We start from the raw sequence: 20,809 nt of genomic DNA on the forward strand, positions 1-20,809 counted from the left end.
GAAGAAGAGATTAGCCAAATTGCACCTCAGAAAGCAATACAAATGGAAAATACCCATCTCAAAGTATATTATAGCCAAGAAAGTACCGTGAAGTGTCTACACTATTGTGATACTGGCACGTTATACACATCAATTTACACGAAAGGTGATATCGTGATGAGCAGATAATCTGTTTCATTGATATTGAGCGAAGTACAAGTATTAGCCGGGACACTGGAGAAAACTCAAACTGTGCCAGGTCATTTTTCTCTGCACACTTGAGAGAAGATGGAGCCTTGTTCCAAGGTCTCAGCGGAAGGACTGGAAACAAAATTATTTCCTAGAACAGCATCGTGGTCCCTGGAGAGAATTCCATGTGAAATACGCGAATCAAACGCTCACATTGCTCTGGACGGAGAGTTTAGAGAAAACATTGTACCGAAAGAACAACAGAAACGTGTTTGTGGGAGTTCAGTATATTTAGAGAGTTTCCTGCAAAAACTGTTCCCATCAGTTCCCTCAATACAGCAGCTTTGAAACAGATGTCTTAAAAGATCAACATTTATCGTGATCTTTTTCTAACACTACATCCCAAGGACAAGTTAGGGAGACCGGGTTAGATTTGATTGTTAATACATCATCAGTTTTTTTAAACTCACCCTTCCCCGCATGCCAGAACTTTATGAATGTGAACGGGGGATACAACATCAGTTAGAATGGGTGGTAGGACAAGTGTGAATTACTGGAATAGTCTAGTGTGGGTGGGGAGAGCAGGGAACTGACATAGCAAATGTCAGTTGGAACACAACTTGGGAATAGCAAAATATGAGAACCAAAATAAAAAGCACTTACTGTGCTGAAATCAGTTTAAAGTCAATGACACTATTTCAACGGTTACAATTCTGTAAAGAAAGCCAACTATAACTTTATTTTGACCAACTTCTCGTCACCATCTGTTTACTTTAGGAAGGTTTCCAAGCAAAATGGGGAGACATTTCTCAGTTCAACGTGTGTCACCATGAGTGTACACGGATGTGCAGCAAACCTTGTGCTGTGGTCATGGCAACACTTCACTAGCTATTGGAATGCCATCCTAGTGTGGGTGAGCTATGGAAATTCAGGGTAATGAAATGAAAAGACTTGCATAGCATCACTGATATCTCTTTCAGTACGTTCCAATGCACTTTGCAGACAAAATGTACTTGATTTATAGATGCGGTTCCAACATAACACACGCATCAGCTACATAGTGCTAATCTACCACAAACAGCACCGTGTTAATGGTTAGATAGCCTGATTTAGCGATATGGAGTGTGGAATAAATATTTGTGTAGGAAGGAATTTCAGATGCTGGTTGAAACCAAAGAGAGACACAAAATAATGGAGTAACTCAGCGGGACAGGCAGCATCTCTGGATAGAAGGAATGGGTGACGTTTTGGGTCTGAAGAAGGATCTCGGCTCGAAATGTCACTCATTCCTTCTCTCCAGAGATGCTGCCTGTCCCACTGAGTTACTCCAGCATTTTGTGTCTATCTGTGGAATAAATATCACTAGGTAGAACTTCCTTTGTGTTTCTTGAAATGGTGCCATGGGATTACTTGCATTTACATTGCAAGAGCTTGGACAGAGGCTCAGTTTAACTATACAGCTCTGACAATGCAGCTCCCTCTTAAAAGCAAGTGAAGCATCGGCCTCGATTTTGTACTCCAAGTTCTGGGGACCGGACTTGAAACCACAACCTTCTGACTTAGAGACATGAGTCAACATTAGCAATGTCATGCATGACATTGACAATGTATGCAAAGAGATCAAAGGCTGTGCATGGTATTTTGGACTTTAATGTGCACACTGCTAGTTTATTGTGGAGTAAATTTAGTGAGCTAGTCCACTAGAGAATCTTTGATGAATACAAACAAGCCTTTAAAAGCTCTGTGCTCAAAAGTTTATTTAATGTGTTTCTAAAATTGCAGGTCCATTACAGGAACGTTTATGTAATGGCAACAGGAAATTATTCTTTTTTTTACTGCACAAGCATAAAAAGCCATTTCAGTCCATCTGGACAATATAGGCGCCTCATAATCTTGATCTCTTTATTGATTTTTTAAAACCAATTACTTGTTTAACTCCTCCTTCAAATTCCTGATGTAATCTGCCTTAATTGCTTCCCCAAACACTTCATTCCAAGCTTTCATCATGCGGCGTATGAAAGTTCAACTTGATCAGCGAGTTCACTTCGGACTCTCAGAGCATTCTCCCAAACCCCAGTTTCAGATCCCTCTCCGAATCGGAATCCTCCTCCAGCCCAACAACCCAGGCACCTCCGTATGCCAGTAATTCTGGGCATTTGTGGCTGTACCATTGACAGGCAGAGACTTCAGCTACCTCAAGTCTAACTCTAGAACTCACTTTCTCAATTCACCATCATTCCCACCTCATCCATCAAATACTCCTTGCGTTGACCACATTTCTGGCATCCTCCTCCGGACTCACCAAAATGCTCTATGGTGCTGCATAAATATACCTGTATATATTGGGTTTTTGATGCAGTTAAGAATCCCAGGGCTTTGCTGAAAAATTACAAACGTTACCAGTGATCGGAGACGGATGTCAGAGACTTGGTCAGGTTCAATCTGGAAACATGTTTAAGATTTAAAGCCTCACCTGGATTCACACATATCGCATTACTCCAGTCCAGTATATTGCCTAGGAAGGGACTGCAGATGCTGGTTTAAGCCGAAGATAGACATACAAACAGGAGTAACTCAGCGGGACAGGCAGCATCTCTGGAGAGAAGGAATGGGTGATGTTTCGGGTTGAGACGCCTCTTCAGATTCTATTGTTACTCATTCCAGCGCACATGTTGTCTGTGGCTTCAGTGAGTTGCAATATTTTAAAAATTGGAATTGTACCACATCTTCCTTTGGCAGCTCAGTCCACATACCCTCCACTTTCTGTGTGGAAAAAGTTGCCCCTCAGGCCTCTTTCACATCACCCTCACCTTACCCCTCCTCCATTGTCAACGACGAAGTTGTGACTGGAATTACAAACAAACCTCTCGCACAACTCCCAAGGGTTAATGCAAAATGATTAACTTAGATGCCTTTTGACATCCCAGCAAAGGTTTTGTGATGTGTTTTTCCTGGTCTAATCAACCCTCCAATCCAAGTTCAGGTGCCCACAATACTTTCTTCCTGTGGTGTTTCCTGTATTTTTTCCTGCTTTGGGATCAAGATGTTATTATCAACCAACACTTCCTTCACTTTCTGTGGAATGTTGGCTTCCCCGACTTTGAACTTGAGGAACCAGCATGTGTCTTCAGCATTTACTGGGTAGAGTTAGGGACTCCAAGCTAAGAGCTGAGAACACCCTGGGATCAGGTTCAAATAACTTTGTGTCAGTCCAATTGCTTAATGGATAAATATTAGCCAGGGAAATGTTGCAAAGCAACCCTCACTGGTTCACCGAAGTGGTGTCAGACAAAATGTTAAACCTTGTTGGAAGGGTAAGAGTAATTTGTACCTGTGACATTGCAGGATTCTCTTAGTATAGCAGTGGGAGTGTCAAGGGCCTGTCCCACTGTACGAGGTAATTCAAGAGTTCTCCCGAGATTTCCCATGATTCAAACTCGGAGAATGTCCGTAGCAGGTCCATAGGAGTTCCGGTGGGCGGCGCGACCGACGTCACAGCGGCCTCTGCAGTCTGTCTGTGTTTTTTTTTTTTTTTTGTCCCGTTGAGGGTATAGTTTGTAGTGGGCTTTTAAATGTGTGGGGGGTGGGGGGTGGGTAGGGGAAACTTTTAAATCCCTTCCCTGCACGGGGACCCGACCTTTTCCTTGTCGGGTCTCCGTTGCCGTTGGGGCCTAGCACCGTGGAGCGGCCTCCAACCGGAACGACCTGGGGGCTCAAGTCACGGAGCCGGCGGTGCTGCGGATCTACCATCGTGAAGCTGGCCGGCTTAGGAGCGTGGAGAGCTGCGGTGGCGCGCTGCTGCGACCCGACTCCGGTGGATGGTGACACCGGGAGCTCGCGGGTCCCCGGTGGGAGACTGCTTTGCGGGGCACCGGCAACGGCGACTTCTCCCGCTCGAATTGCGGGGTTGAGAGTGACCTGGAGCGGGGCCTTACATCGCCCGGCGCGGCTTAAGTGGCTGCGGATTTGCTGGTGCCCGCCGGGGGCTCCAACATCAATACTCGGAGCAGGGCCTTACATCGCCCGGCGTGGCTTTAAATGGCCGCGGACTTGCTAGCGCCCGCCGGGGGCTTTGGCTTTGACTTTGGCATCGGGAGAAGAACGGAGAGCAGGGGAGAGACAAGACTTTGCCTTCCATCACAGTGAAGAGGAAATTCACTGTGATGGATGTTTGTGTAAATTGTGTTGGTGTGTGTCTTGGTTCTTTCCTTGTATGGCTGCAGAAACCAAATTACGTTTGAACCTCATGTGAGGTTCAAATGACAAATAAATGGTATTGTATTGTGTTGTGGGTGTCTCGGAGCGGCTCGTACAAGTAACGGTAGGTGCTCGGGAAATCCGGTAAACTCGTGACGTTTTTTCAACACCGTGAAAAATGTCCACGAGTAAAAAAATACTCGTGATGAAAAAAATTGTTAATTTTTACTCGTACGAGCCGCTACGAGACATCCATGAACTCCTACAGACCCGCTACGGACATTCTCCGAGTTCGAATCAGGGGAAAACTCGGGAGAACTCTTGAATTACCTCGTACAGTGGGACAGGCCCATCAGCGTGAGCCACGTGCTCTTGAACCTGGGACCTTTAATCAGAGAGAGCACCTTGCTATCCACAGAGCCATAAGTGAAGCCAGCAAATGCAGTGATCTGGAGACAGTGATGGAGGTTCCCACAGGGGCTTGGTTTTTGCTACTGGTGGAGGGCAGAGAGCTACAGATTCTGCACCCCCCCATACCCACCCCCTTCACTCCCACTCCCCCATACCTTATTCATTTGCTACAGATTCAATTTAGTTTAGTTTAGTTTGCTAAATTGAATCTGTAGCATCCAAATGAATAAGGTATGGAGGATTGGGAGGGGAGGGGGTGGGCATGGGGTGCAGAATCAGTTTAGAGAGACACAGCATGGAAACAGGCGCTTCGACCCACCAAGTCTGCATCGACCAACAATCACCCGTACACCAGTTCTATGCTACACGCTGGGGACAATTTGCAGAATCTAATTAACCTACAAGCCCACAAATATTTGGAGTGTAGGAGAAAACCCATGCGGCCACAAGGAGAAACTCCATACAGACAGCACCTGTGGTCAGAATTGAACCCGGGTCTCTGGCACTACAAGGCAGCAACTCTACCGTGGCCCCACAAGGTATAAAAGCCCCATCTCGGGTCCATTTGAGCCAATCTGTTAAATTTAAAGTCAAACTCAATGGTCAGTTCCTCGGAGGTTTGCAGGACACCAACACCAGAGACATCACACTTATAGACAGAATGGTCCACGTGACTTGCACCCCACTCTACCACCAGGATTCATGCAATTGTTATTAAAGCAATGCCATAGATGGATTCCCTCTATAAAGTGACAGGATATAGAATCATCCTAAACAACACAGAAGCAAAATTCTGCCCAGCTAGTCTAATAAAAGCCCTGCCCCACAGTACGAGTTCATTCCAAGAGCTCTCCAGAGTTTGCCCCGATTCGAACTAATGGCCACTCGTCGGTACTTGGGGCTCTCGTGGACATTTTTCAACGTTGAAAAATCTTCACGAGTATTCCCGAGCTTACCTGCCATTAGCGAGTCTTCCCGAGTACCTGCCGTTAGCGTTACGAGCCGCTAAGAGACGTCCCCAAGCTCAGACGTATCCACTATGTTAATTCTCCGTGCTTACCACAAGTTTGATTTTTTTTAAAACTCGGGAGAGCCCTTGGATTGAACTCGCACCGTGATGGTTCATTGTCTGATGATTTGGGACAGAATGGTGTTGTAGAAAGTAAAATCTGTCTTCAACCCCAAATTAAGACAGGCCAGAAGTAACCCAAGAGGGGAAACAAGGAACTGCAGATGCTGGAATCTTGAGTGTTGGAGTAACTCAGCGGGTCAGGCAGCATCTCAGGAGGGAATGGACAGACGACATTTTGGGTTGGGACTCTTCTTTAGATTGAACTGTTGCAAGAAGTGGTGGGTGGAGTGTAGATACCCTAGATTCTGGTTGGAGCCAAGCTGGGGGGGTCACAGGAATCGGAGTAAGAAGCAATGTGGGACAAGATGGCAATGCAGAGCAGTGTTGGTGAAACATGCCTGGCTGTAGTAGTGAGCCTGAGCCAGAACATGGCCGATGAACAGGAGAGCGAGCGGCAGGAATCACAAAAGGGGAGCAATGACCGTGAGGCTCACAGAACTCCCAGGAGGAAAATTGTTACATGTTGAGGAGAATTAGCAGTGGAGCAGTAAAATGGAGGCGCAAGGAACTGTAACTGTTGGAAACTTGAGTGAATCTTGAATCTGAAGATCCCAGTCTGAAGATGGGTCCCAACCCGAAACATCACTGCTCCATTCCCTCCAGGGATGCTGCCTGACCTGCTGATTTACGCTAGTGCTTTGTGCTTCAAACCAGAAATAACGCAAGATTTTCCATTTACGATAAATCATTTAAGCAATAAATCAAGGAGCAGTACTCATTAAAATCTGGCTTCCTGCTTCTCCACCGTACGCGAAGCATCAGCCTGTATTTTGCACTCCACGCTGGTTGGTGCCTTTGATGCGGGAGTGCTGAACGCTCTGGCATCACAAGGGGGATGACAATCAGCCCATAGGCTTCCACCAAATTCCAGGCCTGCAGCACAAATGTGTTTTGCTGTTATTTTGCTGAGTCAGCCAGAATGCACTGATGGCTACACTGAATCAGCAAATAGGTCACCTTGACTGGTCCTGGAAATTGCTGAAGCAGCAGAAAAAAAGCATGTGAAACATGCAACAAATAAACAAATGACAGTTATTAACGTGCCTCATTTCTGCATTGAGCAGCACTGATTCATACTGTTAATGGTTGTAAAGTTACTGGAAGTCCTCCAGTGCTTGGCTGAACTACTCTTTTTACCTCTGTAGTTGCTAGCCAACAGTTGGGTTAGAGTGGAGAGACATTGGAATCGAATCCAAACCCTCAGTTAATGGACAGTGTTTGCAACTCATTTCAGACTGATACCTCGCTGAATGAGTTGCGCAGATACAAGTCTCATACTCAATTGGGCCACCCAACAACACCACCTCAGGGTACTGACTGTGGGATTTCAGGATAGACTGTATTTTCACTCTTCCTTGCAGCACATCTATAGAGTCGTAGATTTATACAGCTTGGAAACAAGCCCTTCAGCCCCACTTGCCCACATCGACCAACATGCCTGTCCCATCTACACTAGTCCCATCTGCTAGCATTTGGCCCATATCCCTCTAAACCTATCCTATCCATATATCTGTCTAAGTGTTTCTTCAACGTTCAACAGCGATAGTACCTGCCTCAACAACCTCCTCCGGCTGCTCGATCCATACACCTACCACCCTTTGTGTAAAAAATAAATCCATGCAACAGGTTTCTAGAGACTTAGAAGTTGAGGAGTCTCTGGGCCACTTTCTCCAGCTGTCCACCATGTGGCTCCCTCTGATGACAACATCTACATGTTCAAGAAGGAACTGCAGATGCTGGAGAATCGAAGGTAGACAAAATTGCTGGAGAAACTCAGCGGGTGCGGCAGCATCTATGGAGTGAAGGAAATAGGCAACGTTTCGTCCCTAAACGTTGCCTATTTCCTTCGCTCCATAGATGCTGCCGCACCCGCTGAGTTTCTCCAGCAATTTTGTCTGACAACATCTACATGTGTGCTGCAGATTTCACTTCCTTATGCAGTACTGGCACAGATTGTGCCTCATTTAAAAAATAATTAACGACTCTGAAAATGGCCGATTTTCAGAATTTATGGATTTGCTAGTCTATTTATAATTAACTACTATAATTACTTTGTTTCAGGATTACATTTGTCCTAGAAATTTCCTCTGGGCTTTGTAGAATGTAGGGACTGCAATTGAGAATACCAGATTGAAGGTTGGAATAGGATGACCCAAAGATAATTCAGGTCTGCTGTCTACAAACAGGCCATTCAACCCATCTGCGCAGGCTAATATTCATGCTATATGCAAACCATTTGCAACTTCTGCATCATCTCCTCGTATCAGTTAAACATTCCAGCCCTCTCTAATCCCAGCACACACCATTTGAGGCAAGCATAAAGGGAAAACTAAATACAAAGTAGAGGTAAATTGGTCAACTTCATGAACATTCTGCAAGAGCGCTCCCAGAACCAGGTCTTCATTAAAAACGCACGTAGCAAAGAGTTATTTATGCACGTGTCTTTCTTTATGGTTATTGTCCTTCGGAGTATCAAGATGTGATGGCCCAGCCATTTCATACATTCCTGGTGAATTGCCAACAGAGCCCAGTTCATGACACAAACCGCCCTTCCCCCTCTTGTATCCATCTACACTTCAGGATGGCTTGGGACTGTCGCTCTCATAACCAAGAATCATTCACATCCTAGTTATTCCCTATTCTCCCCTCTCCCATCGGGCAGAAGGTACAAAAGCATGAAAGCACGTACCACCATATTCAAGGGCAGCTTCCATCCTGCTATTACAAGACTCTTGAACAGACCTCCTATAAGTTAAGATTCATTCCCTATCCCCCAATCTACCTCATGGCAGCTCTTGCACTCTCCTTTGCCTGCACTTTCTCAGTACCCCCAACACCATAATCTGCACTCTGTTTCCTTCCTCTTTTTACACTACCGGCTGTTGTACTCATGTACAGTTTGATTGGATTCATGTATGATGGATGTTTTGCCTGGACAGCATGCAAAACAAAGTTGTTCACTGTATCTCGATGCACGCATTAGTAAACCAATAATGCAGCACAGTGGAGCAGTGGTTGATTTGCTGCCTTAGTCCCAAGACCCGGGTTTGATCCTGACTGTGGGTACTGTCTGTACGGAGTCCTTACGTTCTCCCTGTGACCTCCTGGTGCTCTGCTTTCCTCCCACTTTCAAAAGACATGCAGGTTTGTAGGCTAATTGGATTTTGTAAATTGTTCCCAGTGTGTACGATACAATTAGTGCCTGTTTCCTTGCTATATCTCTAAACTACACAATGCCAGTTAATGTTATTAGTTCACTCCTACCCTGCAGTACTCGATAGACCAAATGGCTCCCTTGGATGTTGTAATGATACATGAAAAACGTGCAAAAAGTTGACACCATGCACGAAACACAAACCCCAACAGCTGCTCTGAATCTCTTCTGAATCTGAATCGTGACTATTTCCCCAATGTACTCAGTTACACTCAAGAGCTCGTGTCATGTTAGAACAGGAACCTGTTCTAATATCAGGTTAGAATATCCACATTATATCAAATCACAAGCACACAATCCTTTTACATAATTCTCCCGATGCTGCTGAGACACACCTCATTATGACCCAAAGCACAGAGGGCCCGAATCTCGAATTGTTGCCCTTCTTCTGCCATCTGGGAGATCAGTGAAGCAACATCTTACCTGGAGAAACAAGAGATTACGGATGCTGGATCTTGGAGAAAAAATAAATATTCCAGGATGCTGGAGGAACTCAGCGGGTCAGGCAGCATTTATAGAGGCAGAGGAGAAGGCCAACACTGCAGAGGCAGATGTCGAACATCTCTCTGCCTCCCTAGATGCTGCCTGGCCCGCTGACTTCCTCCAGCAGCTCGATTTCTGCTCTGACATTTCACTGGCACTTGGACCAGAGAGCTGTTACATATAAATTAAAATGTAGAACAAATCAGGACATTCACACTCTCTCAAGCCTGTTTCACTATTCAAGTAGATCATGTCCGATCAAATTCTATTTCCCTGTCCTGGCTCCCACATCTTGTAATGCTCTTGCCCATCAGAAATGAGTCAGGTTCTAATTCACAATAGTCCATCCCTCCTTCCGACAGCCTAGGGAGTTTTGTTTTCATTAATTTGTGTGAAAACGCTCCCTGACATCACACCAGAGCACCCTAACTAATTTGCTTATGCGTTCCTGCCTGGAGGCAATAACAAGCATTCTTTATTTACCCTGTCGACTTCTTTCAATATTTTAATCATCTTAATTAGGTCAGCTATAGTCAAAAAGCATACGCCACAGAAACAGGTTCTTCAGCTCACTGATCCTGTGCTGGTCATCAAACACCCATTTACACTAATCCATATAATTCATAAGATCATGTCATTCGGCCCATCAAGTCTACTCAATCATGGCTGATCTACTCAATTCAACCATTCAAACATGGCTGATCTATCTCTCCCTCCTAACCCCATTCTCCTGCCTTCTCCCTATAACCTCTGACACCCGTATTCTTATTCTTCCACAGTCCTATTAATATTCCCCCCCCCCCCCGATTCTATTACTCACCTCACTAGGGGGAGTTTGCAATGGTCAATTAACATACAGATCTGCACATCTTTGCAGTGTGGGAGAGACTGGAATGTCTGGAGGAATCCATTGTGGTAACAGGGAGAACATGCCAACTCCACAGAAATTCTATTCCCCCTAGACATTGATATTCTTCCTTGGATACAATTGCTAATACTTCATATTTTTAAAAACAAATTCTGTTTTTTGGATAATGGCAGTATCAGCAAGGCTGCCATTAATTGCCCATTGTGCATTACCCTTGAGAAGGTGACTCACATTTTGAACTGCTACAGATTTCCTGGTGAAGGTACTGTCACAATACTGTGGGGTTGTAAATTCTAAGATTTAGATCCACCAAAAATGACCTTTTAAGGTGAGTGGTGGAAAGATTTAATAGGAATCTGAAGGACAACTTTCTTTACAGAAAGGACGGTATGTGTATGGTATGAGCTACTGGAGGAGGTAGTTCAGGTAGGTATTATCACAATGTTTAAAAAAAAAATGTAGACGTACATGAATAGGATCTCCCCCGTTGGATTGCAACCTTGTCGTGGTCGGGGAGCTTGTATGTCTCAGTGACCCCTAGAGTTATGCCAGCGGGAGATTCGTCTCCTGTTAAGGTCTCCCATGCTGGACAGGTCGAAGGGTAGAGGCGAGACGAAGAGCGATCCACTGGTTCTCCGGGTTGGGGGTTGAGCACAGGGTTAACAACCCTGTCTCGTAAAACAAATATATTACAGAAACAGCAACTGAAGGAATCAACACTACTGGGCTTGATGGACCTGACCTGGGGTAGTGTCCAGAAGCTAGCCCAGAACAGACAGGAGTGGAGGACCTTTGTTGTTGCCCTACATGCCAGGAGGCATAATAGGCAGTAAGTAAGTACATGAATAGGATAGTTTTAGATAGAGGGATATAGGATGAGCGCAGGCAAATGGGACTAACATAGGTGGGGGCATATTGATTGGCATGGGCAAGTTGGACCAAAGTGCCTGTTTCGATGCTGTATGACTCTATGAAGATGGAATAGCAATACATTTCCAATCAGGATGACATGTGACGGCAGGGAATCTGCAGGTGGTGGTGGTGTTAAAATGCCCTTGCAGACATGCTTTGTCTTGTTGGTACAGGCTGTGGGCCTGAACACTAGTGTTGGAGTAGCATTGGCGAGTAACTGACATGGTCCGTGTTAGAACCTTTCTCAGTACAGACCAGTCTCAGAGAAGGTTATTTCCTACGATCCCCAACCATCCTTGCCACAATGCGGCATCACACCTCTAATAAACTTCCTGTGGAACAGCAGCTGATCTTCAGAAGTAATGGGAACCTATTCAACTGAGGACAACTGCACTCCGGATTTGGAGTTCAGTGCAAAACTATTACTACACTGAGCAAAGACAACGTGCTGGAGGAATGCAGTGGATCATGCAGCAACTATGGAGGGAATGGACAGTTTTGGTTCAGGGCCATTTTTTAGACATACCCACTGCCTATTTAGCTAATATAACAGGAAGTATTTCTACTCTATATTACCATCCTGCATCTGAGAACTCTGGGGGGTTATTATTTCATGTAACATTTCTGTTCACTTTATGGGGCACCATCACATACGCTGGGAGAGAAGGTTCCTGCAATTTAGTTCTCTAGGTTCCATGGGGTTGCATTTAAGACCACAATCTACGATGCATTGACATTGCAGATAATGCAACCTTAAATCATTAAAAAAAAACTGAAATCCAAGATATTCCAGTGGTTTCCGTGTTTATGCTGGCTTCGCAAGTCTAAAATGTGCCAGAGTTTTAACTTGTGGCTTAACATTTTTTTTAGGTATTCATCTGCCGGGAATGTCCCCAGAACTGTGACAAATCATCGACATATATTGACTCAGATTTAAAATTCTCAGTCTTATGTTCATATCCCTCCTTGGCATCTCTCCCTTCATTTCTAAAATCTTCCCCACTCATGAGAAGTCTCTGCTTCTCAATTTCTGGTCACTTGTAGATCCCATTGCTCCACCACTGGTCAGCATTATCTCTCTGCAACTTAATTGTCTATATCTCTCGTCTCCCCTCGCTTCCCTTTTCCCTGCCCAGTCTGAAGAAGGGTCTCGACCTGAAACGTCACCCATTACCTTCTATCCAGAGATGCTGCCTATCCCGCTGAGTTACTCCAGCTTTTTGTGTCTATATTCCCTTGTTGAACCTTTCCACCCTACTGTTCTCCTGTGAGAGGAATGCAGAAACTACCTCTTTGACTGGGAGTTTAATCCCCTCATGTACAGCTCCAACACCCAGGAAGCTCTTCTCCTTCCTAAAGCGGAATTCAGCAATTTACCCTACATCCCAGGACAAAACCACACAGGTAAGAGCCCAAGCCCTACCTATCACATGGTCATGTGACAACCGTTCACAAAGATCCAACGAAACACTTTGAGACAATGGTGTTAAGGGCATTACATAAATGAAAGGCATTGAAGGGCAAATAACTCTTCAGTTGCATTTCAAGTTGGCAAGCCTCCAATATTAGGCAATCCTGAAATTAAAACAAAAATCCTGTAGCATTCAAGCTGGAGCTGCCCACTCAAAACTGGACACAAGATGAATATTTTAAAATTCAAGGGATACTTAGGATTAAGGAACCAAGGTGGTTGGATAGAGTTATGGTTAGGATCTAATTGAGGGGCTGATTGGCCTTCGGAGTGATACAGCACAACTGACTGCAATGTTGAGAGCATCTTTGTCATCCTAATAGATGAGGCAGAACCTTCAATAGTCAACACTCTGTATTGCAGATATTAATGAAGAAGATGCTGATGTATCGGTCCAATAATTCAGCAGGCACCTAATCTTCCCAGGACAGAACTCAGCAATTTCCTTCAAGATAGACGCAAAATGCTGGAGTAACAGCGGGATACACAGAGAGTGATGAATCTGTGGAATTCTCTGCCACAGAAGGTAGTTGAGGCCAGTTCATTGGCTATATTTAAGAGGGAGTTAGATGTGGTCCTTGTGGCTAAAGGGATCAGGGGGTATGGAGAGAAGGCAGGGATGGGATACCGAGTTGGATGATCAGCCATGATCATATTGAATGGCGGTGCAGGCTCGAAGGACCGAATGGCCTACTCCTGCACCTATTTTCTATGTTTCTATCTCTGGAGAGAAGGAATGGGTGACGTTTCGGGTTGAGAACCTTCTTCAGACCTGAAATATCATCTATTCCTTCTCTCCAGAGAGGCTGCCTATCCTGCTGTTACTCCAGCATTTTGTTTCCATCTTCAAGGAAATTGCTGAGTTCTGCTCTAGGAAGATGATGTGCCGGCTGAATTATTGGATCGATACATCAGTATCTTCTTCATTTTGTGTCTATCTTCGGTCTAAACCAGCATCTGCTGTTCCTTCCTACACACTCAGCAATTTCCTTGGTTCCCAAGACAGAAGCACTCAGATAGAGTCCAGGCTCAACCTCCCTCTGTACAACCCTTGGATCACTGCGTTTCTTCTGTACGGCTGATGTTCTATGCTCCCAACATGCCTACAATCCCCTGGCTCAAACTCGACAATTCCCTTGCTAAGCCTTTTTCCTCTGTGCAGCCGCTCATTACAACCTGCCTCTCTGACCACTCTCCTTCTTGTTTCCCCCTCTACATCTCACCTTGAGGCTCCAGGTCCTCTCTGTGTGATAAGGCACCTGTGACACATTCCTTACCCGTGTCAAAAATAGGCAATTTGACATTTTTTGTTGATCTCCTTAGAGCGAACAGCTGATCACAGTGCTCAAAATTACACCCAGTTTTGATAAAATAAATAAGGACACGAGGCAGATGTTGAGGGCAGGGAGGACAGTAACACAAGGCGACAGATTAAAAATTCAGTAGGGAGATGAGATTTGTCTCCCAGCCAAACGCAGTGAGTTGTCATGATATGGACTGCTCTGCCTCAGAGAATGATGGAAGCAGGTTCAACTGCCCCCTTCAAAAGGAAATCAGACAGTTCAGAGGGAGGAATTTACTGAGCATCTGGTGAGGGAGGTTGCATAGATATTCCAGGGAGTCAGCCCAATGACACAGACAATGAATGATACGGATCTCCGACCCTGTGTGCACAAGTGCACACACACACACACAGCCACTATTTTTGTTGCGGCCAGACTCTTAAATTAACCCCACCATTTAATTTTCTCTGGGGTGTCCAGTATCAGACCCCACTGCAAACTATATCGCGAACATCTTGTAAATGAAACACCAACGCGGTTCTGATGGTTTATATCTCCCATCCCATCAAGTCCACTGTTCAATGGTTCCCTCTCTTCGCCCAATCCCCCCGCGCCCCCCGCCTGCTCATATTTAATGTCCACTTGCCTGCCTCTGATGAGGGTCTGGCTGAAGCGTGTGGCTGGCTGGCTCTTGCTGGGACGCGGAGCTCAGCGGCCGGAACCAGTGCATCAGCGCTCCTCCACAAACCGATAGCCAACTGCAGTGGGGGTGGGGTTGGGGTTGGGGACACTCTGCAGGCTGCGAATCGCTTTAGTGTTTAGATGCAGATGGCAAACCTGCCTTCCTCGGCACTTGCGACACAGTCAAGCGTCCCCTTTGTATTCTTTTCTTTTTTAACCCTCCCATCCTTCCTTTCCCATCTAAAGTGGTCCCGCACACCTACCTTACTGGGTCCGGCAACTTTTGTCCCAGCGCCGGCGAGACCACCCAGAGACGGAGCAGCGAGCTGTTCGCAGTGAAGTTGGTGAAATATCCAGGAGGGGTTCAGTTGTTGTGGCTGAATGATAGCGCTGACCAGTTCTCTCCACCATGTGGGTGTATATTCCTCTCTCTAAATAATGAATGAAGCCAGGCAACGTGTGCCTGAGAGTTCTCCCTCCCTCCCTCCCTCTCTGGCTGGCTGGCTGTACACCTACCAGTACAAAGCAGGATGGGTGGGGAATAAGGGGGAGAGCAGCCTTCAACATCCAGCGTCGGCAACCGAGTCACTGCTATTCAGTCACTAAACATTTTTAGCGAGTGTCTGGTGGGTGGGGGGAACATGGGGAAAGCCCTGGTCCAATCAAAACTGGGCCCAATTATTTCAAAAAACAAGTCATGCTTTAGGAATTTGTTAAATCCTCTCTATTTCATGGTTAGCCCTTCCTCCCCTTAATGCACAGATGGCCGTTCAAACTCTGGCGTCTCATCGAAGCGTTAAAGGCTGCATAGAGTTAACAGCGCCGATCCGAGCCCCCTTCACCTCACTCATTCGTATTTGTGGGAAGCACCGGGTTACATGGCTTCCCTCAAATGCATCAAACCATTGTATTATTAACCACTGCAAGTCGCACCATCTCATCGCCCTGAGGGTCTTGCCTCCGATTGTTTTCATTGATTTTTTAGCGATTGCCTTATACCAATGACCTCTATTTTGGAGATTCTTTCTCAGGTAGAAACATCTTTTCCATTTCTAACAAACCTGAGAATCATTGCATGAAGATAGACACAAAAAACCGGAGTAATTCAGCGGGTCAGACAGCATCTCTGGAGAAAAATGAATAGGTGGCGTTTCGGATCGAGACCCTTCTTCAATAAGTTACTTCAGCTTATTATGTCTATCTTCGGTTTAAACCAGCACCTGCAGTTTCTTCCTAATCATTGTAAGGACATCCATCTTGTCACCAGTCCGAAGAGGGTCTCGATCCGAAATGTCACCTGTCCATTTTCTCCAGAGATGCTGCCTGTCCCACTAAGTTACTCCAACATTTTGTGTCTATCTTTGGTGTAAACCAGCATCTGCAGTACACACCAAACCACCTCTCTCGCCTCGCCACAAACCTTGTTAAAAGACTTCCACCTACCCCAATCTATCAAAGAGATGGGTTTGGGGCAAGGTGCAGAAGATGAACATCTGCTGGGTGCCCTTTTTCTGCTGAGTTCACATTTTTTAAAGTTATTATCTTATCCCCGTGGTTTCCAGGTTACACTGAAGCGTTTTCACGCCTTTCCAAATGCGACAACGTCGACACTATTTATCTCCTCTTGTACACATTGCGAGGCATTCACGCATACCTGGTCGAGACGGGTAGAAATATGCGCGATTTCGCCTCTCAGGTCAATGCTGTGAGCCCGTTTCTGTGAGCCCGTTTCATCATCTAACCCAACCAGCTTAACCTTCAATTCCTTTTGCTCTTTAGTCCGTTTAGTCAGCTCCCTTAGATCCATCTGTTATCTTTATCAGCGCTTCCTTGACGAACAGGGTCATGAAACATTTATCAACATTTGCCTTGGGGTGGTTAGTTTGTGAACAATCCCGTTCAACGCGAGCTAACGCCTCCTGTGGGACTGAGTGGAGTCAACGGTGAGGGCAATGTTCAATTCGTTCTGCGAGGCGGATAAATAGTGAAGTTCTAAGTATCTTTTTTTTTGTCCTTCTATCAGTCAATGAAAGAATTGCACGGATTTCTCTTCAGACTGGAAGAAAAAAAATGTTGGTTAAGCTCCCATAGGATGTTGCATTTTGCACCAGTGAATGTTTGGAATTAGGTCACGAACAAGCATGCCCCTCAACGTGCTCACATCTCTATAAATCGGATTTCCCCCCCTGATTTATTTATAAGATCTCTTCATCTGGCTTTCCCCTAAAGGCATAAATTCTTTCCATTCAGTAGCAAATTCAGACTGCAACAGAATCACACACCATATAAGGACAGCATATTTCCCATTCATTAAGGACATTATAAAGCAGATAGATTTTTACAACAGCGATGCCATTACAGGCCCTATTATTGAAGGTAGATGTTCATTTAAAATTCATCAACTGGATTTATTATTTATTTATGTTTTAATGTGTCTGTATCATTCGTCATAGTCTTTTTCATTTCCAGGTCCAGTAAATAAAGTTCAGGGGGAGGAAAAAGCAAATTGCTGGAGAAACTCAGCCGGCCAGGGAACATCTGTGGAAGGAAAGGGATAGACAACGTTTTGGATTAGGATTTCTTCAGACTGAAGGATTCGGACCTGACACATTGTCTGTCCATTTACCTCCACAGATGTTGCCGAGCCTACCGATTTCCTCCAGCACTTTGTGTTTTGCTCAAGGTTCCAGCATCTGCAGTCTCTTGTGCCTCTCGGGGGTGGAAACCTTCCTACGAAATTAATGTCAGGAGTTTCTCTGCACAATTTCATACTGTACATGATTACTTCTGTTAAGAAGCCAATACAGTTGCAATGTCCATTTTTCATTGATTTAGCGTGGAAAAAGTTTGGGGAGTAGCTACAGGATTCCTGTAGAATGCTTCTATCCTCTGGGTGGATGGCAAACCATGCTGTCTAACAACGTCTCCCAAGTTCATCACAACTCTGAGCCATTTTTCTGAAGTGGTGTTTGGGAAAATAACAGCCTTGAGATACAATTCATGCCAATGAGCTTTCCCAAGTTTACAAATTGTACCCAGATTTTCACTGTTGCTTTTGCTGTAAACTGTATACACATCCAGTTTATTTTATACCATATTCACTGGTTACATTGTTTGCATCACGTTTTATATGGTTGATTATGCAAGGGTTAATATTACTCTGGAGATAATGTTCAGCTTTGTATTATTTTGTGGATAACTCCCCATGTGCTTGTGATAAAAGGTAATCTCTCCATTCTTCTTAGCCCGCCTGTTGCTTTGGTCCCTTTTTACAACCATCCTCCTCCAATGCCTTTGTCATCCAACTAGATGGTGTTGTATTCATTGGCTTCCCTTCTTATCATGCAATCAAAGCAGGGTGAAGGTGAACCTTCTCTTCCTGCATCCACACAATTTCCTCTGGCATTCCACCGAGGATCCTTTCTTGGTCCCGTACTATCTATCACCTTCATGCATCCCCATGTTATCAGAAAATATGGTGCTAGTTTTAACATTTACAGTTGTGACATCCAGCTGCACCCCACCATCAACTCTCTTGGCATCTCCACGATTTGTAATTTATCAGTCAGTTTATCCAACATTTAGCTCTGGATGAGCAGAAAATTCATCCAGATTAATATTGGGAAGATCATAGCTGTCATCATAGTCACATTCACAAATTGCATTCCAAGCCACCAAGTCTGGAGAAGTGTCCCGACCCAAAATGTCACCTTTCCATGCTCTCCAAAGATGCTGCCAGACCCACTGAGTTAGTCCAGCACTTTGTATCCTTTTTAATGTCATCCCTTTCCCTGGCACCTGCTTGAGAGGCCACCAAACCCTGCACAATCTTGATATTGCATTTGACCCAGTTTAATTTTTGAAGTCCCATTCACACCATCACATGTTTTTCAACTTCCACTTTTGTAACATTGACCAAAGCATTCTGGTTTCAACTCTTCTGTTGCTAAAATCCTCACCATCCCCTTGAAAAGGAAGGAGAAGAAGAGAGAGTTTGGGAAGAAAATTTAAGAGCTTGAGGCTAATATGTTATGAATTTTCTTTCGTCTGAGATTATTTCTGTGAAGGTCTTTGGGATGTTTTTGCTCTGTTAGACGTATTTTATAAATTAAATAAAGCTAAAAAATGCTTGGTATACTTAAGTCAAGTCAAGTCAAGTCAAGTTTATTCGTCACATACACATACGAGATGTGCAGTGAAATGAAAAGTGAAATGAAAAGTCAGGCGGCATCAGTGGGAAGAGAAACAGAGTATCATGTAAAATTATGAGTGGCATAGATATGATATACTACATCATACTTATATCATTGTGTCTATGTTTGGTTTTAACCAGCATCTGCAGTTCCTTCCTACACATACAGAATTTTCTTTTGTTAGTTCAGATTTTCATCACCTTTCCATGCTCTAAATAAATGGATCATCTTGTTTATGGATTATGTTAGGTCTGTTGAACATAATAAATTATTTTGTTACGCTGCAGGTTGGTTATATTTCTAGTTTTATCACGTCACCTGTTTTGTAGTTCACAGTTTTATTTGTGAATTATGCACAGTTTTACTTTGACCCAGAATTTATTTGATGTTCTAGTTTCACCAGCACCACTTTTTCCATTTGTGTAGTTTCCCAGTTGTACACTGCAGCAATTTGCCTGCAGCCTTTGCTTCATTTATAGCAGTCTTCAATGCTTGTCTAAAGCTATTATGCTACAGAATCAATGCTTCGAAACATTTGCTACCCCGGGAATGGGCCGTGGGTGTCAGCTCCATCTGATGTCATGAATATTTCATAAAAATAACCTTTTGGCAGGAGACCATTGAATAAATAACATTAAGTTTATTTTCTTTGGGAGATGTTCTGCTCAAACATATGACTGTGCCACATCGTTAACTAATTCAAATTTGAGTTTATATTTTCAAGTTAGCACTATGCTATGGACTGGTGCAAAAGTGGCACTTGTGCAGGTGTTTGTAAACCCCAGCACTTCTGTTTCCTAACTAGTTTACCAAATAATCAACATGAACGACAGGACTCCTGGAGTTCTTGAGATAATCGCAGGATAAGAGATAACAGCAGGATTAGAAATAACCTCAGGGTATCTCAAAACACTTTCCGATCAATTAGACACTTTATGAAATGTAAGAATTACAGCAGAAATATGGAATGTCAGCTATGAGATAAAAAATTACATCACTTATCTTTTGAATGCTAGCTTTGATTGAAGAATTTTAATTGGCCAGGACACCATGAATTAACTTACCTGCAATGGTATCGCTGAATGTTTTATGTCATCGGAAAGAAGGTACTCTGTTTATGCAGCATTTCCTGAGCACTGAACTTGAACAATAGCTTATATTTGCACATCCAAGTTCCAGACCTGAACAAACAACATTCTGATTCAAAGATGTAAATACCACATGCTGACTCACATGCCATATATTTACAAAAGGTGCCGTTGTTAAAGATTTTTCAGAATTTTGTGTAAACATTTGAATTAAATAGCCATTGACTTCTTCAAAAAGTGCCTTGGAAATTTGGCTCGCAACCTTTTAACGCGGAGGTGCAGATTAGGTCAGGTAATGGTTGAACAAAATGTAAAGTATGCCCAAAGTTCATGCACTGTCTCTTGAAAAGACAAGACTGAGATAAAAAAAATAAAGAAGGGATTGAATGGTGAAACATATGAGGAGTCCAAATTTACGGATTCAACCATATAATAAGAGAGAATTGAAAATGGTTTAAATCTGGTGTCAACACACTTTCATTTTCAGTTTTAATGGAGGAAGGACAGTCAGGAGACTTGTCCATTGCTTACTGCTGTTAAGAAAATTGTATGCTTCCATTTGTATAGAACTTTAGTTTTAGTGCATCTAAAGTGTGGTTCTCAAGTCCAAGGAAGCACGGTAAGTAAAAGCAGATGAGAAGTACTCACTACATTAGGTTCTTATTATACTTGTGGGTGAACAGTAGTAGGAGCATTTCTTGCAGGTCC

General features: G+C 44.2%; 1 protein-coding gene across 3 annotated transcripts in view; it reads right to left on the bottom strand.

Annotated features, from left to right (window-relative positions):
- LOC116971220 (A-kinase anchor protein 2-like) overlaps positions 1-15,422 on the bottom strand; it is a 125,215-nt gene extending 109,793 nt beyond the window's left edge. The window contains exons 1-2 of one of the 3 annotated variants that reach the window (XM_033018191.1): positions 15,084-15,329; positions 9,458-9,545 (exon numbers count right to left, since the gene is read on the bottom strand). In XM_033018191.1, the coding sequence (XP_032874082.1) occupies positions 9,458-9,517 (60 nt within the window). In that variant the 5' untranslated portion in view covers positions 9,518-9,545; positions 15,084-15,329. The other 2 variants (XM_033018193.1, XM_033018196.1) reach the window with 2 other exon arrangements.
- Between the last annotated feature and the right edge of the window lie 5,387 nt (positions 15,423-20,809).

This window comes from Amblyraja radiata, chromosome 3 (assembly GCF_010909765.2).
Source record: "Amblyraja radiata isolate CabotCenter1 chromosome 3, sAmbRad1.1.pri, whole genome shotgun sequence".
In the NCBI taxonomy this organism is placed as follows: Eukaryota; Metazoa; Chordata; class Chondrichthyes; order Rajiformes; family Rajidae; genus Amblyraja; species Amblyraja radiata.